This window comes from Pelmatolapia mariae, linkage group LG23 (genome assembly GCF_036321145.2).
Source record: "Pelmatolapia mariae isolate MD_Pm_ZW linkage group LG23, Pm_UMD_F_2, whole genome shotgun sequence".
NCBI lineage: Eukaryota > Metazoa > Chordata > Actinopteri > Cichliformes > Cichlidae > Pelmatolapia > Pelmatolapia mariae.
The window spans coordinates 35,380,890-35,407,011 of record NC_086246.1 but is presented as its reverse complement, the minus strand read 5'-3'; the positions used below and the strand labels follow the sequence as shown (position 1 = coordinate 35,407,011).

The 26,122-nt window shown below is 37.5% G+C and overlaps 2 protein-coding genes across 4 annotated transcripts in view; one reads left to right on the top strand and one right to left on the bottom strand.

The window, feature by feature from the left end:
• Positions 1-8,426, top strand: part of podn (podocan) — a 28,238-nt gene extending 19,812 nt beyond the window's left edge. For all 3 annotated transcript variants that reach the window (XM_063465977.1, XM_063465976.1, XM_063465978.1), the window contains exon 11: positions 7,807-8,426. In XM_063465977.1, the coding sequence (XP_063322047.1) occupies positions 7,807-7,942 (136 nt within the window). In that variant the 3' untranslated portion in view covers positions 7,943-8,426. The remainder of the gene's footprint in view (positions 1-7,806) is intronic.
• Positions 8,427-8,621: 195 nt separating this feature from the next.
• The window catches only part of slc1a7b (solute carrier family 1 member 7b), a 46,834-nt gene continuing 29,333 nt past the window's right edge, over positions 8,622-26,122 (bottom strand). The window contains exons 4-11 of the mRNA XM_063465979.1: positions 20,693-20,735; positions 20,361-20,592; positions 20,147-20,246; positions 18,649-18,882; positions 17,601-17,795; positions 14,647-14,781; positions 14,432-14,531; positions 8,622-12,863 (exon numbers count right to left, since the gene is read on the bottom strand). Coding sequence (XP_063322049.1) covers positions 12,603-12,863; positions 14,432-14,531; positions 14,647-14,781; positions 17,601-17,795; positions 18,649-18,882; positions 20,147-20,246; positions 20,361-20,592; positions 20,693-20,735 — 1,300 coding nt within the window. The 3' untranslated portion in view covers positions 8,622-12,602. The remainder of the gene's footprint in view (positions 12,864-14,431; positions 14,532-14,646; positions 14,782-17,600; positions 17,796-18,648; positions 18,883-20,146; positions 20,247-20,360; positions 20,593-20,692; positions 20,736-26,122) is intronic.

Genomic DNA, 26,122 nt, shown 5'->3' with positions numbered 1-26,122 from the left:
TTTATTTTTTTTCACCCCAAATAGACAACTTTAAACCTTTTCACCCAGTTTAGCCAGTAAATACTTTAAGATCAAAATGAATAACAACAGCTTCTGTGGATAAACAATTTTCTTTATGGATTAAAATATGCATTTACTTCCAGCTGCTCAAAACTGTAAATTAGAGATCAAAAAATAATAAAAAGTGAGTCATATTGATGTAATTAAACTTCAGCTCTAAACAATAAAAACTGAACAGAAGAAGCAGAAGCATCTAGAAGTACTAGATCTGCTTTATTCTCAGTTTTACTAACAAGCCTCTTCCACACTCTTAAACCATTGAAAAGGCCCCGTTACTGCTGATGTCACCTGTTCTCTGCAAAGGGACCACCAGGATGAATTAAACTCTTAGACACTTGTTTGCAAAAGCTGTTTTATTGCATTACATGTTCAAGCATAGGCCTTCAAGCACAAGTCTGTTTTCCAAATGCATTGATCTTCACTGGGGGTAGGATATTCGTGCAATAAAAGAACGACTTTAAAGTAGAAGATATTTAACCAGCTTAAAAAAAACGTTGTCTTACTACAAGAGACTCATAGACCTGCCACAGCTGCAGATGAACTTAAAACACCTGCGTGTCTTAATGTGTTTTCAGCCTGCTATAACTGTAGGCAAAGGGAGGTAGCAACAGCATAAAAATAAAAATAGGATAAAATGTTAATTTCACAGTACTCAACACAGTTATAGACCCAGAGTGTAGATTTCTAATAACTAAATTATCTACACATAACAAAAAGTTACCTGTTGTCTGTGTAAATGGCCTAAATGTTGATTACCCCTCATTCTTCCACACTTTTTTACTGCACTCTCTGAACACCTAGATTGCTCACTTGTTCTTGGGGGCAACCTCAGATTTGGACTAAATGAAGAAATGGACAGGCTCAGTACAGCTGGAACTCAGCACAACTGGCATTCCACAAATTACGGACTTTGCAACGCATAGCAATATCTTCACCTTAGCAGTAGGGAATATACTGTCTTCTCACATGTCCATCACTCTTACCCTCGTCTGAATTATTTCATCAAGTTCATTCTGCCACAAACTGGAGATTTAATACATCATTGCTTAAAGATGAAGATTTTATTAAATATTTTAAAAACGAGTGGGCTTCATATTTGCACTATAATGGCCTGCCTGGAACATCAGCATCTGCTTTCTTGGAGTCAGGGAAAGCTGTGAGGAGAGGTGAAGTAATTTAATTCTCATAACATAAGATGAAAAGAGAAAACAAATGTATTCATGAATTAGAAAAAAACATTAAATCCTTAGAAGACGCCTGTGTGTCCTCGCTGGAACAGGAAATGTTGAGCAAAATACGTAAAGCAAAACTAGAATTAAATCAAATTATGGATAAAAAAAGAATATTTCTAGTACAAAGACATCCACTGCAAAATTTTTAACAAGAAACAAAAAATTCCCTGTATTCCCAGTTAACTGGGAATACAGTTTATGATCCTGAAATCTACAAAGCCCTCTGAAAAAGATTAGAGAAGATAGCACCCCTCATAATACATCCTGACCAAACTTGTTTAATAACAGGGAGGCATTCATTAATAAATACATGTAGCTTACTTAATTTAACAGACTGTTCTTGCAGTAAAAACAAACTACAATATTGTCTCAAGATACAGAAAAAGCATTTATAGAGTTAAGTGGAACTTTTTATTTGCAACTTTATACAAATTTGGTTTTTGAAACTGTTGGGTTCATCCAAACTCAAAGTATTTGTTTTCCTCTATTTAATAAGCTTTTGAAAGTTTAGATTAATAATGACGCCGTGTCTCTTCCTCCATTCAGCAAACCAAACGAACAAAAGAGCACCAAATCCAGGCAGTAAACACTTTTATTATGTGTCATAAAAACAGAATGTTAGCATGACTGGTTAAAAAGTTGGGGCAAGGCCGCGGTTTTAGACTTGGCTCCCCTTATTTGGCTTGGGTCCATCCCTCAGGCCATCTTACCCCCTGTGTACCTCTGGAGTCTACATAGGACCAAGAGGAGGACTAGATCTGCCTAACTTTCACAACTACTTCTTAGCCAACACGCTACAATACATCTCAAGATTGTTAAACATAGCCTCCAAATGAGCTGCGGCTGGACATAGAATAGGCACTATGTAATAATGTAGAGATTTCGGGCCTAATATTCATTAGCTCAAATGACTTGTATGCTTTAAAAGCATAAATATTAAGATTAAGCATTAATATAATATGAATATATATATTAATATATAATCTTAAGCTATCTGGAACAACTCTGACATCTTACAAAAAAATTATATGCTAGACTTCAAAGATTGCAGGTAAAGGAATTGAGTTCTTGGAATATATATTTCAATGAATAAATTTAATTTCATTTGACATATTAGTATTACAATATGGGATTAACAAGAAGAGATTTTTAGACCACCAACAAATTATAGTCTATATTAATAAAGGAATTTTTGCCTAATTAAATGAATTACAATTCTTATCTAAAATATACAAAACACTGTTGAAAACAGATGAGTCATTATCCCTTCCTATTGTGAAATGGGAGGCGGATCTATCAGCCAGCTTTGACCACAACTTCTGGTATCAGACATGTTTAAAAACCTCTAAAATGATTAGAAACCCCAATCTACAATTAATAAAATACAAAATACTACATAGAGTGCACTATGGTCACACTGTCAAGGCAATACACCTGACAATTACATCAACACTCTTTGGTTCTGTCCACCAGTTCAGAGGTTTTGGTGCCGGATATGTGAAGACTTCTCAAAGTGTATGAAATGTAACATTCCAGCCTCCCCTTTAGTTTGCTTTTTGGGCAGCCAGATGATGTCACTATGGAGATGAATACAGTCCACATGGCTCTCGCCACCTTATGCATCACTAAGAAGACTGTACTTATGAACTCGACAAATAAAAATAATCTTAGAGACCTTAAAACCAATATAGAGACCATTTGTCGGATCATATCAGTCTTGAGACAGCCTCTGCCGCTGCATCAGGCCAATCTCTCTGAGCTCCTTTGATTCCATCATCTAGTGGAAGTTGGGTTGGTGCGTGCATTGGGGCCCGTCCCGGGCCCAGGAGGATTCGGTGCATTGGTGGAACTGGAGGCCCCTTTAGCTGGCAGGGAGGTTTTTACCATGTTTTGCAAGTGCTCTCTACTTTTGAGGAGACCACTCTGCAGGAGGTGGGATCTACCAGAGGTGGAGGATGGGCTCAACCTGGGTGTCTATTGTCTTATGTAGTCTGGGAGTTGACTGAATGTTGGGGTCAGGTGTAGTCTTTCCTCTGCAGTGGGGTTGGGTGGGCCAGTGATTGGTGCTAGTTTCAGTCATTATGCAAATGTACTGTTTATAAGATTGGGGAAGCCTGCAGTCAGCTGAGACTGAAGAAGTCACTTGGATGAGTGACGAAACATTTCTCCCACTGAAAACGCTATGTCCAGATGAACAGAATCAACTTTTGCAGATTTACTTACCTGGATGATTGAGCATGCATCAAGACCTGTGTATGACTGTTTTTTTTATGTGTCAAGTCAGGTCTTAGACTCCCCCTCTCTCTTAGAACATGTCAGGCCTGGGGGACCAGGTGTGGGGCCTATTTCCTGACGCTACACTCCATGCCAGTGGCTGGTGCCCCCACCTGCCGCCATTGGTGGTCTTCGGTGTCCGGGGTTGAATGTTTAGGTGTGTGCTGTTTTGCCGCCAGAGGCTCCCTGCCTCTGTCAGGCACCTGGCAGGGATGGGGTGCCCTTGGGTTCCTCCCCTCCCCTGTCTTCTTTCTCTTCCTTTCTCTCTTCATCCCTCTTCTTCCCCTTTATTTTTCTCTCCTTCTCCTTCTGTTAAATTTCTTCATTTTCTTTCTTTTTTGTTTCTGTCCCCCAGTCTTGTCTGTTATGGTTGTAATAATCCAAAATAAAAAAATTAAGTTCTAGTAAAATATGACGACCAGGTGGACCATTATAGTGAATATCGTAATGCTACACCTGTGAAAGTAAATTTGTTGGGCATTTTTTGGCCTTCAGACAACAATTCCGATGCTAAACTGCTGGACAGGACAAGAAAAAAAAAATGGCTGTAAGGAAGTTATGGCATTGTTTATACTGCTTCGTAAGTTTATAAGCAACAGCTGCAGTCAAATACACAGAGTTCTTCCACACACATTTTTTTTTCTTTAAACACTCAATTCAGATTGATTTTAGGGGAAGTGAGAAGCTTCAGGTTCCTGAATATATTAAACAAAATCACTCTCAAGGTTCAAAGAATTTTGGAACATGGTAAAGTCTGGCTACCAGCATCCGATAAAAATTCACTGCTTCAATTTTCACCTTTATTACCTTTGTGGAGGAGGTGTAGTCTGCATGCAGCCATTAATATGCACAGCCAACTTATAGTAAACAAAACAAAACAGAACTATAAAAAAATAAAGAAAATGAAAACATGAAGAAAAACATGAAAAAATAAAATTACTAAACAGCAGCAGTGAGAAAACTGAACATCGTGTCAAACATTGTACAAAAATTCCAGTCAGTTGAAAGTGTTAATCACATTCATCGATAACCAGTTCATATCTTAAATACTGCTGAAATGTGTGTCACTTTGTGTCGACAGCACACTCACACAGTGTCTGATTGGTTTGGTGAATTGCAGGTTGCTTGCAGGTTAACGTGTCTGCACTTGTGTAGAATGTGGTTACAGATTGATCCAGTCGAGTGGCACTTCGCTCTAACAGCCTACGTACATCTGCCCATTTTCTAGGACAGAGGTGTCAAACTCTTTTTAGTTCATGTGCCACATGCAGCCCACTTTGACCTCAAGTCGGCTGAACCAGTAAAAATATTTTATAATAATGGAGATATAAAACATGGAGTAATTGACGATAGGCTGCAGTTTTTACACTTTGCAGTGGTATGGATTAGACTTTCTGGCAGGTTTGACACTCCTGTCCTAGAAAAATTACCACAGACCGATGTTTCTTTACATGGCTGTCATTTGTCTTACTGTGCAACTTGTTTGCAACCTCCTGCTACAAATAGACAGGTTCTGCTGTCTGCCAAGCCTCTTTAACATCTTATCACCAAGAGCCAACATTTCTCAAGTTTTGATATAATATGAATCATTTACTGACTAATATTTCTATGCAGGCTAGAGAGGACAGCAGAGTATAATCATCTGTTTGTGCACATCTCTAATTTCTATGTCAACGAAAATAAAAATAACAATAGATAAAGTCCAAAAATGGAAACATTTTAGATTATGAGCTGTGCTTAACAGCTAAATAAAACTGAGTTCTTGGCAAGACAAAAAGCAGCTGTGACAATCCGCAATACATGAAAAGCTTTGATCTTTGTGTGGCTACAACATGAATGTTGTGTCTTTGTCTTGAGTTTTCTAAAATCCTCTTTGGAAGAGTGTGACCAAAACATTATCTGGGCTTTATTGAGCCCTTTTGCAAAAAACAAACAAACAAAAAAACCCTAACCCATAATGCAATATATCAACACTATTTTGCACTTATTTTTTTTCTGCACAGTAATTGTTTTTTTTTCCCCTGTTAAATATCCTTTCTAAAAAATGTGCACTGATCCTAGAACAAAAATATCTTCATCATCATTATGCATGCAAATTTTTTTCAGAAAAAATATTATTAACTTTGAAATAAAAGCCTGAATTATCAAGTGTCAAATTAATTACCAGCTGTTCTTTAGAGGAACATCATACAAAAGGTGTGTAGTGTGTACATCTGACACTGATTTCGTACCAGATGTTCAGTTTCAGAGGTATCATTATTGTTCATAATTACTGCATAGGCAGTTTCCTAAAGAACATGCAAGGAAATTACAATAGATTGGATTACCTCATATACACCATGTATGACATATATTTCAATTTATTCTACTGTTTAAAGACAGTGCAGTCAAAACACCCTCCATATCTGGATCTGGTATTTCTGGGTTTTCTCTGAAACTCTGAACTTTTAAAGTTTCTTCAAGAGAAGTCACAAAAACATCAAATGACTTTGGTGTGGATGTCTCCAGGTAGGAAAGTGTTATTAGAGTCACCAGCCTTAAAAATCAGCACTTAAAAGCTCCTGAGATTAGAGGCTACATTAATGCTTTACAGAGTTCATGCTACAGACACATCTCAACCAGAAATGTTTGGAGCAGACTATGTGAAATCAGTTCATCATGGTTGAGTTGCTGAAAAGACCAGAGGAAATCTGGACTTTTGATCTGAAGAGTCCAAATGTGAGATTTTTGGCTCCAGCTGCAGTGTGTTTATGAGACAGAGAGAACCGATAGTATCAACATGTGTTTCCAACACAAAGTATGAAGGCAAGGGCTTTGCTCATGACACTGACCACAACATCCTGCGGTGACACGGTGTCTCATCTGTTTTTTTAATGGAACAATGAGCTGAAAAACACACAGCAAGGCTCTGAGAGGGCTGTTTGACCAAGAGACAGAGCGATAAAGCTGCATCTGATCACAAGCTAAAATCAATGATACGGTTTAAGATGAGTTGGAGAGCAGAGTGAAAGAAGAGTAACAAAAAACTGCTCAGCATATGTGCGAAAAGTGGGAATTTACTTTGAAGAGTCTACAGTTTAGAACACTCCTGCATAGAAACAAAAGTCTTGTTCATAGCTTTCATGGTTTTATAATATAAAACACAGGTACTTTCAGCTGCTCCCCTATTCACAAGGGAGAAAAATAGTTAAAAAACAACAACAACTTTAACTTGACTGGAAGTGTATGCATCTCAGTTTTGGGTGGGTTTGTTACCGGTTTTTTTTTTTTTTTTGGTAGATATCTAAATTTTGATCCAACACTTTAAAGCTAATTTGCATTGTTAGATTTTTCACTTTTCATTATTTAAAAAATTATGTATGCTAACTGAATAGGTTTTATTTCACAAAAATAAATCATTTTCAGAAACAATGTTGTTCTCTAGTCTGTTACTAATCTGTAAAATTTGCTATGTGTTGAACATTCTGACTCAGTTTCATTTTGCAGAGTACTGCAGCGGGGTATCTAATCTCCCCATCGCTGCTAACTTGTGTGCATTCAGCAAATTTTTCCTCTTTGGTTTATTCCACAGAGTGCAGGCTAATACCCATGAGCCCTGCAGCTGAAACAGCGGTCATACAAGAAGAAAGAGGTTCCCGACATGCTCTTTCATGGCTTTTGTTCGATTTCATTTCAAATATGAGCTCAAGCTGGCTGCTTTATGGTCAATGTTTACCAGTCCTGAACCTTTCCAGGGTCATCGAGTTTTTAGTGTCAGCTGCTGGCACATTTGACTTTTTTGTCTCTTTAAAAGATTTTTTTTTTGATTTCCACTCAAATCCCTTTGCAGCTGGGAGCCTTTGGCCTGAGTCGATTTAAAGCTGCTGGAATGCTTGTGTCTGTTGTTGAAGTGGAAGGACGACCTTTGTGTGTATTTATTAGTGAATTAACTTTTAAACTTTATGAACAACATATGCAAATATTTTAGTGATCAATGCAATAAATTCCATTTGCATTAGACATGGTTTTAGATTAAAGTCAGTGGACTCCTGTGAGCTTGACGGTGTTAAAATAAGAGAATGGGTAGCATATGTAGCATACCTCTGCTCAATGCTCAGCTGTACAGATTTTTATAGATGTGACTGTTGAGCATTGTTTTTTTTTGTTTTTTTTGCTTTGAGCCTTTAAAATTTGTAATTAAAAGACTACTTTAATTAACTATCTGGTTTTGTTTTTGTTCTTCTTGTTTTTTTAATTTAAGGTTTAACCCCCTGTCTGTGGACGCCGTAGATGAAAGTTCCTTCAAATACCTGTCCAACTTGCAGGTGCTGGACACTGGTGCAGGAAACCCTGACCTCCCCATTCAAAAAGAGGAGATCGAAGAGGAGCAAGACTAGACCTAGGTTGATCTAACTATAATTGGACTGCATTGCATAAACGGACAGAAAGAGTTTTTAAATGGGAATGTACCTGTGAATATTATTTCCCAGGTTCATTTTTGTATCGTGGCAGCGTCACATATTTCTGGTGCAGGAAACCGGATGGGGTTACTGATGTTTCCATTTTTTTGGGCTGGTTATTAATGCATATCTTTATATCTGACCTTTAATTATTTTTGTCTTTGATCATTTTATTGTTTCTGTGCCTTACCCTCAAAGATTTATTGGCAAAATCTAATGTGAACCTTCCCATGTAAATGTTTCTGAATCGATACAAAGAATGTAAGCAGAGTGAAAAATTCTGCTCCCACTGTGTGTGTCTTTCTCTGCTTTCTCAGCCTCTTTTCCTTCAAAGCCTCCTGCCTTGGCTCATTGCATTAAAAAAAGAGTGATTTTACTTACAATACTGTGAAAACATTTGGAACAAAAGTGCCAATATAAGCATACGATTTCCATTGAAATCAGCAAAGCCACAGAAACTGTTGAATCAAACCTGACTACAAGTATTCTCAAAAAAGGGTGCAATTTAATGTCATTATTCTGAACATAGAGCTTACTTTTTACATAAGTAATTGAAGTTCTTGGAATAACACAGCAGATCTAAAACATTTAAAAAATCTCAAGCGTTTATTTTTAAAATGGTAGAGAAAGAATGAATAGCAGCAAAAGTAACAATGGGAAAGCTTTAAAGCTGCAGTTCTTAAAATCACCATAATATCAAATATATTTATTCATCAGCGTTTGAGTCCTTCACTGGATTTGCATTCTGTAATTGCTTTCTTTTGTTTCTGTCAGAGTTTACTGATCTGGGAGAGAACACAAATTAAAAGCCCCCTGTGGAGTTTTCTGGTAAACAATCAAAAGTTTACATTCCACTTTACAACCGAAACACATCCTTGGGGTCCAGCAAATGTGTTGAATGTGTTACTTTTTTATTTTTTGCTTCCTCATAAAACATTTGCAAAACCAGTTTTCTGCAAGAAAGCTTCCTCCTCTGAATCATCTGGACACGTTACAGCCACCTGTTAGAAACTCCAAAGTGAACCACTAAATGTCAATGGACAAGAGGCTTACAGGAAATGGTACGTCAGAATTACTTAATAGGAAAAAACACTACCACTCTATGGACTTCTGGTTTCATAGCAGGGACTTGTGAGATCATCTAGAATGAATAATCACTATTAGTCCCTTTACAGCAATATGCTATAAAGGGACTGATAGTGTTTTATATTTCAGTTATGACCACTATTTAAAGAAGATGCCGTTTCCATCTGCGGTAATTTGTAAGAAGCAGCTTAGCCCTGGCACATAATTCAAAAGCCTTCAGTGACATCGATCATATACAACTTGAAAAGAGTAGGTGGAGTGGACGAGGGCTGCAAAGCAACTTGCAGATGTGCAGAACTGTAGGCAGGCTTAAAAAATGGGAGATTTTTATTATTGTTGTTATTGTTATTATATGTTATAGTCCAAAACACCAGACATAAATCTTTACTGTTTTGTTATGATTTAATTATACTCTGGTTTTTCTAGTGTACCTTTTAGAAATGGGGTGCTAAAAAGGAGGTGAAAGACAAAAGTTCTGTCAGAGTCCAATATGTCCTTAAAAGACAAATTAGTACCCATTAGCAATGACTCTACTAGTAGACTAGTAAATCGTTCCTGTAAGAAAAAATAAAAGACATAAAACTGATATTTTATCTGCAAAAAATATTTTATTGTTTTACGTGTTAAGGTTTATTCACTCCTTCATATTAAGGACTATCTTAAGAGTGTCCTTTAGGTGAATTACAGCCAAATTTTAGTATAATGTCAGAAACATAAAGCGAACAGGAGACTGGTAATTGATTCTGTCCACTCAGAACATATTTGCTGCCATCAATTATCAATATACGTCACTTGTAAATAGACATCTTACCTTCATGCTGTTTAACAAAAAATAAATTAACTAAAATCATAATGAGTGATAAGATAAGAATTATAATGATTTTTTTCTGCTATTACTAAACAGTTTGAATAAATCGTACTGTTTTACCAGCGAGTTGGTTTAATAATAGCAGTGATTTACCTGCAGTGAAGGTAAATATACATATTATTTTCCACTATGATTAATAACATCTGCTTGCGAATGAAATATTTTAATTCTATTAACAAAACTGGAGCTTCAACCAGTGCTGATTTTACTGCCCCTTTAGTTCATTCATGTTTTCTAACGGGATACATATTTTAGCATAAAATCTCACTTTACTGATATGAATGCAATATTGTCATACATAGACAGTCAAAAAACACAAGAATAAATTATTTGAAAAGGCTGAAAAAGACTGTGTGTTTCACAACATTCAGACGAAAATCTGTTCGCTATTTCTGCAGCTTCTCCCACACATGGCAGTGTCACTGCTCTGTGTGGAGCTATAGCAGATCTGTTCAGTATTATAAAAATAGGCAGGACACTAGCCAGAGAAAAACACATCTCAGTCTGTATGCTCTGAATTCTCTGATATTTCCTGTGTAAAGAGCTGAGAAAAATTATTAATGGAATGACAAAACAGATAAAAATATACTATTTGGAAGAGTACATTTCTGCCTTTATATGACAAAAGTGAAATGTACAGTAAGAAGATGTTCTTAATAATTATAATTTTGGATCATGATGGAAATTCTCTTTCTGGAGCGGCAAAACTACAATGGTAATTTATAAATAACATATGCTCTATGCTTTTTCTGCAAATGTGCATTAAATCTAGATTCTTTCCAATAGCCTGCAGGTGGCCATGCCTCTGACTTGCTGAAAGAGGTATGACTGTATAGACATTGATTTATGACCCAAGTAAAAACGTTCCAAATGAATGCAAGTATTCTTCATTTTCATTTTAAATTTGTGTTCCCATATAGAGTAAAATGGGCGTTAGGTTGTGTTAGGTTTGAGATACCCTTTGAGTGAGTCTGTCAAATCTTCAGTTATATCACCACCTCAAACGGTACCAAGCAGTCCACAAAGCAATTGGTAAAATCATGGTGCCTGTGCCCAGTATTACGCATGCACATATGTGATATGTTTGCTGACAAAGCCAGTGGAAAGAAACTATAGTTCACAATTTTCCAGGAGTTTCAATGTAAGACGATATGTCAATAAATAAAAAAAAGAAAAAGGAGATGGTGCTGTTCTAAGAGGTTTATGAAAGTAGCTTATTATTAACTTGAATAAAATGACATGAACAAGAAATAGTAAGACTTTGGTCTTAAACAGTCGGTCAGGGTGTTTGTTGCTAGCTAGTTGCAACTTAGACTGTCTTTGCAGTTGTTATATAGATATTTTAGAGAAGGAAAATGGCGTGCATATCCAGGCCTGTGCAACATATTACGATCTTAATTTCCATTCAAAGATTTCTTTGATTGATTTCTTTCACTTATTCAAGTTTCATCTCCCTGTGGTGAATTAGCAAGTGTTTGCACCCAAACACCCTAAGTGTTTGCACCCTACTAGCTGTCACCCAGTAACAGCCAGTAACCTCCTGTAGTCAAGGAATAGACAGCTGTGGTGGTGGGGTGTGTCACTAACCTGTGTGAGTGATACACTTATATAGGTCACTTTACAAAAACATTTTTTTTTACATGTATGTTATAGTAGGATTAATTTAATTGTAGCATAAGTTATCCAAATCTGACTATTGAACTCCTTTAAATAGCTCAACTTCTGGATGCGTTCCCAGATGGAACAAGGCATGTAGTTTTCCATTCCTTTCTTCTACTGGAGTTGGGATTGGGTGAAATAATTTAGGTTGGGTATTGACAGGAGCAAGCTCCCCCAGTGCTTTATTGGCTCACAGCATAAATGAGAAAATAAAATCAACTAATACAGCAGAAATGGAAGAGCTGGTTAGTAACTTAATGTTTTATTGAAATGTGCCAATTTCTGTTTGATATCAAGTTAACTGACAAACATTTAATTAAATTACTAGTGGATGTTTTCAGGCTGCTAATATGCCAGAAAGCTTAATTAAATCAAATGATCCTGAGGCTGTTCAAATACATAAAACAGTTCTAATATCTGTTTTAAACACATATCAAAGTTATAACATCATTACAGGGGTGGGTACAAATTCAGCTCACTCGACTTCCTCTTGTCCCATAATAACCATCAGCCTAGCACCACCAGCTTTGTTAAGGCAAACTTAAAAAATGTGTGCATTTCACTTTGCCTCCTGATCATTTAGCTCCATGCAGACATCCTGTCTCATCTTTTGTAATGCAAACAGCTGGCTGCTTGTAGTACAGCAGTACAAAACACAAAGAAAAAAATACAGTGTCAAAAAACAAAACAAAAAGTCATAAAAAATGTATATATCAAATAAAAATTATTGAATCAATGCAAGTAATAGCAGGTACAGGACTAAGGACAAATTTTATAATAGAAATCTTATCATTGTCCTTGTGTTGCCATAAATTCCACTGTAAATGCGCTATTCTTGAGTCTTTTGCAACTGCGTTGCTTTAAAATGTTTTTGTGGAGCTAGATGAGCTCATCTGTATTGTCCTTCTGCCTGCATAGGTGTCCTTTGCTGCTGCGCTCCTTTCAGCATAACTTACAGAGAACCATTCAAACTGCAAGAGGAGGCTATACATTGGTCTCAAGGCCATTCATATCTATAGTGCAGTGTTCTTTGCTCTTCTTCAGATGTCTCGGAGGAATTGGAGGTTTCTTCCTGTCTGAAAGCGGCCGAACGCCCTCCTCCAGTTGTATGAGTTGAGCCACTTCAGGAGGGATGAACTGGTGTTTGACCCCTAAAGGAGGGGGTCGGCAGTTGCCATTGTTGTTGTGGCAGTTCATCACAGGAGGGGTGCTCATTGCTGTTTTGGTCTCACAGATCAAAGGCACCTGGAGATTGGATAATATATGGGACTACTTAAAAAAATCTGGAGTGCTCAGAAGGTTCTCTTTGTTAAGGAAACCAAAGGTTGAAAAGGAAAAATGATCCAAGGCAGTCTATTGAAGTGCCACTTCTTGTGGTTGTAATACATTTTTATTTTTAACAAATACGTTTTTCCAGTGGCAAAAATAAATAATGAAATTATTATATTATTTTTTTCCCATTATTTAAATGTTCATCAATTGTGTGCAAAATTTTTTTTTTTAGCTCAGTCTCCAAAATCTTTGTATGTTGTGTAAAACGTACACGAAAGATTTGGAAGCCATTTAAACCCCATTTAGGTTCAATAGAAGTATTTTGAATTATTGTATCAATTTCTAAACCACTTGTCAAACTCAGGGTGACTAAAGCTGTGATAGGATGAGAGGCGGGGCACGTCCTGCACAGAGCATCAGTCAGTCATGGAACTAACATCAACAAGAACTAACAAATCAGATTTCATTATTAGTCACTGCCGTTTTATGCTGTTCAATTACAACCCCAATGAAAAAAATAAAAATGTTGAGGCACACAACGATGTGTGCTGCTGGTAAAGTTTCTGGGCTGCCTTTCCTCATAACAGCCACCCCTCAAGATTCTCTCCATATAAAGCAATGCAATATCAGGGACTCTAACATCCAGTCCTTTTACTGAATTCCAAATGCTTTCAACTGGTGAAAGGTGTGGACTGTCTGGACGGGCGGATATGTTGCTCTAGACCTTGACATACCTTTCAGAAGAAACATGATCAGAATTGGCTATTCTGATCATGTTCACATGCGCCTTCATCTTTGCATGATACAGCTTTAACCTACATTTGTGAATGGCATGTTGAATTGTGTTTAGAGAGTGATTTCTGGAAGTGTTCCTAAGCCTATGCAGTATTAATCATGTCTGTTTTTAATGAAGTGCTGCCCCAGGTCCTGAAAATCGTAGTCATCCACTACTCATTTTCAGACCTGTCCCCAGATTCTGAATATTTTGACTTTGAATATTAGATTTTTATTATGTGCTGCAGATGATGAGATATTCTCACATTTCTACATGCATTTTTTTTTTTGCAGATTAGGGAGCCTCTGCCCTTCTTTACTTCTGAGAAACTCTCTAAGATTCTCTCTTTATACCCAATGGCACTGATCTGTTGCCAGTTAACCCAATTAGATGCAAAATGTTCCTCCAGCTGTTTCTTTTTAGTGCTGCTCACTTTTCTCAGTTTAAAGGTTTATGGGAATCTTGTGAATCATTTCATTCTGTCTTATTTGCATTTTATACACCATGCCAACTTTTTTGGAACTGGGGTTGTAATTGCTGTTTAAAGGATTGCAAATGATTTGATGAAAATAGGGAGGGGCTAAACCTAAAATTATAGCAAATGCACACTTAAATCTTTAGTTTCTTCTAAATGTCTACTACTTAGCCAAACCTCTGAAAATGAGTGAAACAGAACTAATAAAGTTTTCAGCCCTAAGAAGCAAACTATTGCCTCAATCACCACAATTACCCAAGTCCTTTGAAACATATTGTCATTAAAACTCACCCCATCTCCCTCTTTCATGAAGTCTTTTCTGCAGATGTGTGCCATGATGCCTGTGGCCAAAGCATCCCCCATTACATTGACCATGGTGCGAAATCTGTCTCTGTAAAAGAAGAAGACATCTAACACATTTTTGATTTGGATCGATAGAAATCGAGTCAGTAGAGCTGTTGCCGGTTTGGATCTTTAATACATTTTAGAAATGATATGCAACTTACAATGCCCAGTCTACTGCAATGATGAGAGTGATGTCGTCAGTTGGCAGACCAACAGATGTTAGCACTATCACCATGGTGACCAGCCCAGCTTGTGGTATTCCTGCTGCACCTATGCTGGCTGCAGTAGCAGTGATGCTGTTGGAGAGATGGAAGGTCAAGTCAATTAAAGTAAAAAAGCTGATGACAAATAAAAAGTGGATGACTTCTTCTGCTGAAACAGTACATGTGTGACAGAAAATATGGGAAAGCAGAGCAGCTCTGCTTTAAAAACTGCTTCTTTGTCCAAATAAACCCCTAAAGTGACAAAGAATGCTTTCAATTTGCATTTATGCCAACCAGACTCCCTGAGTAACCCTAACCCACTGATGTAGTGAAGGAGGACACGCAGACGGTTGGTGTTAGAGAAGAGGAAGCTAGACAAAGGGTGACATGGAGGCAGATCATCCACTGTGGAGACTCCTGAAGGGAGCAGCTGAAAGAAGATGTTTCTGTGACAGAGGTATTGGTCCATGACATCAACTGTTGTGGAATTTTAACTTCAAATATAGTCCTGATTTTCTCACATACTTTTACTGATTGTTTTTTTTTCCCCATATGTGGTGGTTCTAATTCATTTTTCCATCTATTTTTGTTCGTCGAGATTTGTTGTGTTTAGTTCATTTTTGTGCTGAATGCAAATACTTTAAACTAAATTAAAGACTCTTCTTGCCTAATTTGTTTTTTGGATTAAATCTCAAGGTGAGCCTGGCCCCAAAAGTACACAATAATGTTAATAATGTCTCTAAGGCAACTGTCTAATTGAGAAGCCTCTTATCTGGTGTAAAATGTTGGCACATCAGATATCTGGTGCATCTCCAGAGTTTGACGAAGCGATGATCCTACAACTCACTACACCACAGTCTGGGGTGAAATGATGAAATGGGAGTTAGGGTCAGAAGCTCAACCATGATATCACGGGAATATATTGGTTTATTGAGGCCACGTGGCTCTTCAGTGAGATAAGCTGTTATGTTTATACTACGTATATAAAAGTGTACTCTGGCTAACCTGAGCAGAGGAGGCAAGGAGAAAACACAAGGACAGAGGAGTCAAGGAAGCAGGCATTTGGAGCCTCATTTTAAAGCAATGAAAACCAATTAAACACGATGTATTATACACATTATAATAATAATTTTATTATAGTCTATATATACACAGGGGTAACAGTGCCCATGGCATTTTTTTTTCTTTACAGCCACTTTTAATTATTTTCACAACATTACACAATGTGAAAAAGAGTTGAAGGCAAAGACACTTCAGCAAAAGATACATCTGTGCATCCTCGATTATAGTTCCTACAGAAGCCTCCTCTCTCCTCTGTCCTCCATACGTTTTAGAAGTGTAGAAATTAGAGGAATGAGAGAAGCCCAAAGATTCCTTAAACAGGAAGGAAGCATCTGCAGGGCCAGCCTCTCACACTAATACTGAATTTGAGAAAAGTTCTACTTTTCTTTGCTTTTTCTAAAGAATCTCAGAAAGACAATATCCTCCATTAGCATTTTGTCAACCAGACCTTAGGAGCCTGATCAAAGATTCACTGTAGTTCTCTGTAGTACTTTTTTCTTATCACCAGCAGAGTCCACAGGGAAATGAGACACTTGACTGAGAAAATGTATCAGAGTGTTGGTTTACTTTATCTCATTTATTATATTTATTATCTCAAGTAATGCCAGCAGGTCATTTATTTGTTATTTTTATTTATTTCCATCTGTTATAAGCCCTTGTTTGTTTTCTGTGATTTATTTTTCCACATCTGTCTTCCAGCAAGCCACCTCTGCATGTTCAGCACCAGTAGATGTTGTTTCCCACACAGAAATAGTGTTTATAAGTAGTGGTTAAAGGGAGGTAAACTTATTTTATCTACTTCTTCTTTTTTATTTTAATCTTAAAGGCATGCTTCAATAGATTTGTTGGTAGAAGTCTACATTTCCCTTATAAACGACAGACAATTAAAACTACATGTGTGGCTACTGTAGTTAGTTAGTTTTTAGACCATAGTTTGATGTAGTTGATTGATTATACTGGAAAAATCTATTTAAAAAGTCCCTTCAGGAGTTGCAGCCTCTCAGTTCAGTGAGGCCTGAGGTCTGGCTGTCATTCACACCAGCAGGCATTCATACATTCATAATACATTCATCAGCGTATTCTTTCTCAAGCTTGAGTCTCTGTGATGATCAGCATGATGAGCCATTCTTTTACGTGCATCCATTGCTGTGCTTGAGCAGCTCTCTGCTGCAACAGTGAATCACTGGGATGGGCTTTCAAACGTTTTTTCAGCTTCAAATCAAAAAACATAAAGCAGCATTATAAACTGATTTCAGTTGCTGACAACTGTCTAAAATTGAAACTCTTCAACTTCAATTTTATTTTGTGAAAGGAAAAGAAGTCCCTGAGAGACAAATCTGATGAACAGGGTGTTGTGGTGATGAGCATTGTGTTGATGTGGCAAAAAACCACTCCTGCATCTTCAGTGTGCAGGTACACAATTTTACATATCACAGTTCAGGTGGTTTGTAGCTAATGTTTTTCCTCAGAAAACTCAGGATGGTACACTAAATCTCCTCACCACCTCCCGAACAAATTTGTGGTGCACTGCAAGATAAATACCTTCTGTTTTGGACACTGCAAGCCCTTCAACTGAAACCTGCTGTTCGGTCATTAATTTGTAGCCTGACACTGAGGTCTAACCACCAGTGATGATCCTTGACATGAAAGGCGGTTCAGTTTGACACAGAAGGTGATGCTTGCTCTCGGTGCAAGTTAGAGTTAGTGCAGCCCTCTGATCAGAACAGGACTTCCAGCGTGATTAATGTACAGCATATGAATGACTTAAAATATTCAATGATACTTACATGGCTTTGTCAAAATAAATAAATAAAGTAAAATAAAATTACATTTAAAAAAGTTTTACTGACCTGATGGTGATGATCTGACCAAAGTCCAGCTCATAATTATTAACTTGTGCAATGAATATCGCTGCAACAGCCTCATAGAGAGCGGTGCCGTCCATATTGATGGTTGCACCCACGGGTAGCACGAAACGGATGATGCGACGGTCAATGTGGTTGTTCTCTAAGAGGCACTTGAAGGTTATAGGCAAAGTGGCTGAGCTGAGGAAAACAAAAAAAAGACAGAGAGGACAGTTAATAAAAAATAAATATGAAGCCTCCTAATTTCTCTCAGGCATGCATGCAAACAAATACAATCTGTTCATTCATGCTGACTAAGAATAATAATGCTTTGCATGACAGCATGCAGCAGATGCTTTTTACTAATCTGAGTCTAGCAAACACATGCATGCATGATGAAGCCACTCTGACCTCAAAGACCTCAGAAGAACTCAGTCTTTGTCAGTCTGCCTATGCAACAAGGAATGATTTGTTTAAAATGTCAACATTAATAGACCATGGCAGTGCTTTTGGAGGGTTTAACCAGTTTATGTCAAATCACATATTGTTGAGGTGCATTTTCTAAAGTATACTGTTGTGTTTTTCACTTTAGAGCTTCCCTACCTACCACTTGTTTTCATTCTTTTACACACGAGATACAAATGAAGGCAGTCACAGATCTACCACAGCAAACACAATGTCTGCCAGTGTAGCTTAGCTAAATACATGCGAAAACACTGACATGGTCATCTAAATTAAAACTAAAGCCTGTTTGTGTTATAGAATATGATCTGTCAGCATGCACACATGATACACAAGCATCAGTGGAGTCTGTTTAAAGACACGTGGAATGCTCTTTTACTTTCCCCTCTCTTCCCACACACCAGATGTTTTCTGACCAGCCAACAGCCCTTTGAGATTTTTCACAGTAACATTCCAGTAAAAAGGAAGAAAAGAATAAGTGTTGTTAAGACTCGGGGATGTTTTATTTTGACTCACAAATGAGATGATAAAATGAGTTACTGATGTTTTCCTTTTGTAACACATTCATTCTCTCTATAATAAGTTTCTTTACCTGGAGGAGGTTGCCAGTGCAATGAGCAGAGCTTGCAGGATTCCCCGTATGTAAACAATGGGACTTTTTTTGGTGATGAAGAAGTACATAGCAGGCAGGATAAACAAGCCGTGCAGCACCAAACCAAACACCACAGTGACGGCATAGAAACCGAGCTTCTTCCCCATGGCTGAGGGATCACTCATTTCCAGGATCTTTCCAGCCACCAGGAAAACAATACCAAATGGAAAATACCTGAGGAGATGAAGACAATCAAGTGTCAAGATGGCAGTTATAAGTCTTAGATTTTATGAGATGGTGGGAGAAAAGAAGCCATACACAGAGTTATACACTAAGAAACACCAATGTCCTTTTTTTTTTTAAATAATTAGATTAGGGGCATGTGAACATATGCGTGCAGTCTGTCCAACCATCAGTCAGCTGAATGACAACCAGACAAGAAAACTAGACAAGAAGGATAGAGCTAGTTAGTTTTAGCGATTGAGCTTTAAAAGTAAGAGTGACAGGATTGTCTAAAACTAAATCCTTTATTTTTTCTTTCTCTGAAAAAATATTAAATTGCAATTTACCTGCATACACATAACATAATTTACTAGGATAAAATGACCAGATTACAATTGTGGAATTAATCCTACTTAATGTGTAGATATTAGATTGACACATTTTTAATATTTATTAATGTGCATATACAGTCCCGATCAAAAGTTTAAGACCACTTGAAAAATGGCAAAAAATTATATTTTGCATGGTTGGATATTAACAAGGTTCCAAGTATAGCATAGAGCTTTAACATGCAACAAGAAGGAATGGGAGTGAGACAAAACATTTTTGGAGTATTCAATTTATTGAAAAGAATGCTTAAACTGAAACAGGCTGTTTTACAGCTGATCAAAAGTTTAGTACCACAGGCCTTTACAAGCCCAAATCTGTGCAAAAATTTGGATTCATCCTAAACTTTTGATCAGCTGTAAATCAGCCTGTTTCAGTTTAAGCATTCTTTTCGATAAATTGCACACTTAAAAAAAGTCTTGTCTCATTCCCATTTCTTCTAGTTGCATATTGAAGCTCTAACCATGCAAAATGTGATTTTTTTTGCCATTTTTTCAAGTGGTTTTGATCTTTTGATCGGGACTGTATAAGATGCTGTGGCTCTGTAAACATGTTCTAATCACAGAATAAGATCCTCCAAGCAATATCATCCTGACTATAAGGCAGTTCAGGTTTGTCAGGTTTTTTTTTAATAAAACAGTTTCTCTGAAAATGATTTACTTCGATATTCCTTTGTAATTAGGTAATAATAACTTGCTATTTGCACTCAGACTCATTCTCACTTTAAATCATCCAATAAAGAAAGTGAAAGAAATGTCAACCATGTCTCAACCTGATTCTGCTGATACTACGTAGAGTTCTTGTACAAACGCTTATGTTGGTTATGTTTCTTAGAAAATTATTTCATTCATAGCTTTTTCAAGTAGAAAAAATAATACTTTACAATTACCATATAACAATGGCGACAATCCTAAGGACAGCTTCATTCAGGCTCTGGCAGAAGTTTACCAAGGCACTGCCATTTGGCCCCATCCTTCCTAACATAATACCTGTGAAAACAAAGAAAAACCTCTGAAACAATGATGGATAAAATCATTTAAATGTCTTTATTTCATGCAAGACGTATTCAAGAAATGTCAGATAAGAACAATGCATGTTTTTACCCATGGTGGCTGAAAAAATAACAATTCCAAGGACGTTCATTCCATCACTTGTTCCTTCTCGTGTCCGTATGAGAACATCAGGGGGCGGAGTCAGGTCAAGAGCAAAGTTCTGGATGTCGGTTCCATTGTCGTCCTGAATACCGTAGACGAGTGCCCGCCGTGTGGTGGACTCTGACTGGGCCTGATGCACTGTCGGTCTGGGCTTCACTATGTACTCGCTGCTTGTTCGATACTGTTGCCAGGGAACAGAAAGAGTTGTTCTTAAAAAAGAAGTCCTACAAAATGTAAACCTTTGTATCTGAAACTGCAGTTTGTGTCATCAGAGGTCATACCTGCTGAAATGTGGCCTGGACCAGATTTGCTGGAAACATGTTGCTGCAAGGCAAGCGCATACATTTAATGAATCATTCTAAAAGGTTGAACACAATGCAAGCTACTAAAATATTGAGCTGACCAATGCAGCGCATACATACAGACACCAAACTCAGTAGACCTCCTGTGACCTTATTTTGGAAATATCTGCACAAAAGAACTGTCTACTGTATTAATCCATTCCTCTTTTCTTATGGAGTCAGATACTGAGAAGATCTTTTAGGGCTGATTTAGTCCTTGATTTCAAGGACAAAATTATCATCGTTTTGAAACTGTGCAATAATGAAGGCCAGATGCCTGTAATGGAGAAAATAAAACCATGAAATCTTTCCAAGATAGGTAGTGTCAGGAGACATAATTATTCCATCCGTCCATTTTCTGCTCATTATCCCTCTCACCAATGACCTCTTCCAGCTGTTACGGGAAGGTACGAAGGCATTCCCGACAAAGTCAAGAGAACTGTTCTCTCCAACGTGTCCGGAGTTTGTCCCATGGATTTTTCCCAGGGGGACATATCCAAAACACTTCACCTCCATCTCCAGGTCAACAAGCCATCGTCAAATACCTGAAGCAGCTCAGATGACTCTTTTTGATGTGGAGGACCTGTCGCTAAGGGAAACCCCAAACACCCTTTGGAAGAAACCCATTTCTGCTGGTTGTATCTGTGATCTTATTTCTTTGTGCTCTACCAGGTCGACTGATAAATCATCAGCTTCACTTTCACACTCAGGGCTCTTTTCTTTTTGAAAATTCAGTTCAGCATCCTTGTTATTTGCCTACTACCCTACCCACGCTTGTGAACAAGACCCTGAAATGCTTGAGCTCCATCACTTGGGGCAGTATCTCATCCCCAGAGTTGGGACCCCAAACGAGATCCATAGCCTCAGACTTGATTGATTGGTTTATTGTCATTCCCGCTGCTTCACGTTCTGCTGCAAACCGCCCCAGTGAATACTGGAGGTCACCACTAAAAAAAGCAAATAGAACCACATCATCTGTGAGAACCTGAGACAACCAAAGTGACACCCTCTACCCCTTGACTGAACTTAGAGCCAAGGTCTCACTGCAGCTGTACAAGGACAGCACAGCCCACAATAATGTACCCCTGAAGCACCCTCTGAAGGACACCCCGAGGGAATCCCACACTTCATCAAATATCCTCAAGCAGATATAGAGATGATCCAGTGTTCTGTGACCAGAACAAAAAACACATTGTTACCTATTGCATAACTATTCACAAACTTAAAAGATAACTTACAAATTCAGCTTCAAAACTTTTTAAAAAGAAAATTAAGGAATCGCATGTCCTCTTGTTAAAAGGTTCACACAAAGTGGTACTGCAGTATATTATTGTATTTTTTCAACCTACATGTATGCTTAATATAAAGCAATTCATACTCATACTCTGTTTAGTCAAACCCGGCAGTATTTCATGTTTACACAAAATGTTTCCATTTGAAGTTTTCGCAATAGTGAGATCTTTTTGTCACTCCCCACTTGTTTTCAAAACATGAAGAATTTTGAATGAACTGCAGGGTTGTTTTTAGGCCAACAGATAAGTAAAAAAAAAACATCATACAAAACAAAAACAAAAATAAAACAAAGAAGAGCAAAACAGGAAAGGCAAATCTGCAACTTTCCTTATTATTATTTAGCTATTTCTCTGCCTCCTTTCTACACATGCAGTGGGCTCAGTTTCCTTGGCAAATGTAAAACCCACTATTACAAGTTCTCCCAACTAAAGATTATCACTTTATTAAACTATGTACTAACAAGCATTTTTTCTAAAACATTTACATTCCTATTTTTGAAATCAATATTAGATTAACAAATTGAAATTGGGTTTTTACACTGGGACACAGTGTGCGTAATAAAAACAAGAATATCATATTATGACTTCAGGGTAAAAAAAACCCCTTGGCTGTTGTCTGATACAAAGCAGTGATATTTATGCTCTCGTCTAAACAAACTAAATTGAATTGTTTGCCTGTGGTTGGTGAAGTTGTGCAATTCAGAAGTTGGAAGCACCGACTTGGAAAGCTTGAACTCACATCATTTTCACAGTTGTTTAGAGTAATAGTCCTGTTTCATTTTCATCAGTTTTTTAAACCTTGACCAAAACCTCACCTTAACCTTTTCCAATTGCCTTTGGTTGCTCAAGCTAAACTTTCTTCTCATGCAAGCATGGGGTTGGGTTTCCAAAAAGTAACTTGAAAAACAATGCTTTTGCCAGACAGTCACCACGCTTATTGTTCAGGTCTGATAATAACCTCCCAAAAAAGATCACTTTACTTCAGCCCTTACTTAGGATTTGAATTACTTGCACATTTGACCAAATGAACCTAAATTTCATTTGAATTACTGATACACTTTGAATAGCGCAGGCTTCCGCTTTAATATGAAGGGGAGATTTTAAATTTCAAAAGAAGGCTGCTAATGTTAGAAACCTCAAACGAGATGCACTCCAAAGGTCTGCCATTTATTTTCTAGAAATTCAAAATAGGACATAATGATACACTCAAAAAAAAAAAAAATGAAATTGAGTGGTTATTACATCTACAGGAGTCTAACTTGTAATTTGAACAAAATGATTTCATGTTTCTATGGTAAATGTAATTAATTCATGCAGGATCTGCATGAAATTCAGTGACTTTATTTATTCTTGTTGAGATGACATGACAGGAAGAGTAGGTATTTGCCTTGACTCGTGAAAATTCACAAGGTCATATGAGATTTCAAACCACTGGGTCATAAGAGGCTGAAAAGCATCCACACACCTGTCAAGGACAAAAATATAAAGAAAATTCTGTATCAAGCCTTGTAATCATAGCTTTCCTACTTTTCTTTTAGTACTGATTGACAGCTTGGTGGGGTGGTGGTTAGCACTGTTTCTGTGTGGAGTTTGCGTGTTCTCCCCGTGCTTGCGTGGGTTCTCTCTGTGTCATGGTCCATGAGAGCAGTATCCGGGGAGTGTTTGGGTTACCTTGGTAACCATGCCCTCGGGTCAGGCCACCAGCATTGCACCTGTATTCCATCCCAGGCAATTGCAGGAGGACTATTTCACCCAGCGCGGACAGCTGCCCCACGCCAGTCCGTTAGTCACTCTTGGTGGTAACTTGGCTCTCCTAAGCTCTGAGTTTATTCAAGTATTCTTTGAGCCGTGTTAATATTACACACTTGCGCCCAGGTCACCATCCGGCAGTTGAAGAGATCCTCTGCCTGTCGTCCTGCCTGTTCTGTGTGCGAGAGAACTCTCCCTCCTACGATTTTTCCCGTGGACACCCTCGCCCGACTCTGATTCTTCCCACAGTCCCAATCACAGCTTCCCAGGGCATTTCAGTTCCCGGTTTCCTCGGCTTGAGTTATATTCTTGTTTCCTTGGTGGTTCCTGATCATTTATGTTAAAGAAATAAATCTGTACATAGTTCCTGCGAGTTTCGTATTGAATTTGCGTTTGGTTCCCATCTTTGCGTGTGAACCTTAGTTCTTGACACTCTGGGTACTCTGGTTTCCTCCCACAGTCCAAAGACATGTAGTTAGTGGGGTCAGATTAATTGGTGATTCTAAATTACCGATAAGTGTGAATGTGAGTGCAAATGGTTGACTGTCTCTCTGTGTTAGCCCTGGCATAGACTTGGCGACCTGTCCAGGGTGGGCCCTGCCTTTTGCCCTATAACATCTGGGATAGGCTCCAGCCCCCCCACAAACCTAATAAAGATAAGAGGATGGATGGAGTGACAACTATGTAAAAGTTTTTATAAATCCATTAATTTTTTAGTTAACCAAACTCTAGACTTTGTTGAACACTCCAAAATATGATCTTAAAACAATCATGGGAAGGATTCCCACATTAATAAATGGCTTTCTGTTAGCATTAAGTATTTTTGTGGGACTAACGTAATTTGCATGGGTTGGATCAACTTAATAAATTATGTTGGATTCAACTACAGTAAATAATTTGATTCATCATTAATTGAATTACATTGGTCCAACTCAAGTACATTAAGTTGGAATAACAGAACTGCGTTTTAATCATGTGGAAGTTCATTCAAAGAGGGTTTTTTTTAGTTTATAAAGGGAAACTTGACTTTAGCTTCCGATGATACATGAGACTTTAGAGAGTTCATTTTCTGAAATCTAATATGATTGAAAAGACAGTAATATGAAAAAATCATTTGGGGAGGTGGAAATGTAATATTGGATTGGTTAGACTACGTACATGTGAGTTTTGTTTTGTCGAAAATGTCAAAATAACTTGGCAGTATGGACATTTTTTTCTATTATTATCTGTCTGTTTAATTCTATTAATTTTACTGGCTGCAGACTATTCCACGCTTTGGACAACTTGACATAAAGGAAATTTCTAGAATAGAACAGAATAGAGTACAGTAGTTTTAATGTCTAAAATAGATTTCAATATAGTTTACACAAAAACACTAAGGATGTGTTCCTACTATTGAACAGATTGTGAAACTAGTCACAACCAACAGCACTTAGTATTGTATTTGAATGTCAAACTGTGGAACTGCAGACTTCAACTCCAAAAACTCAATCACATGCCACACTTCCATTAGTTAGTTTTTACTGACAGAGTTTTTAAGGTCACTGCTCTGATTACTGGCTGCAGACTCACCATCCAAATAAACAGCCTGAAATCAGATGCTTGGATTAGACAACCAAACAGATACAGAGACGCGGAGTACGCCAGGTGACAGTTAATAGTCCTGTTTACAGATACTGCTTATGAGAAACTGAGCACCATCTTCTATTAAAGAAGATTAAATGGGTTTTAGTCAACAATGAAGTCATCCCAGAATACGGGAACTGAATAGTTTAAGACAACCAATATATTTAATCCTCTCTCGGGATTTGTTACAAATCCGAACGGTCTGAAAAACTAGGGTGTGGTCAGGATTGTGTCTGCTCTACAAACACACCATCACCTACTTACCCTTAGTTTAGGGTCACTTTAAAATCTGCAAGTTTTGAAAGAAAAGCACATTTCCTATTTCTTTATTTATGATGAAAAAAATGACAAGTAAAATAAATACTTTGTGATTCTTAATGGATTATCTATGTAGGTGTACAGAGCCCCATTTTCAGCAGCCACCGTTCCCCGGCACATTATGTTACCTAATGCAAGTTTATCATGTTAAAAGGTGATCTCGGTAAAAGCCTTTTTACCAATTATGTTATAAAATCTATTCTGCTGATTAAAGAAGCAATTTCACTAGCTGAGAGGAGCATTAACCGACCCATTATGAGTTAAATTATTAGCTCAAAGTAATCGCCAAAAAATAACGTACTTTTGAAACTTTTCAGGGTATTTTATTGAAAAAAAAAAAAATTCTATTTTCCTCTTTTAAGTTTTCAGGGTGTGTATCATCATG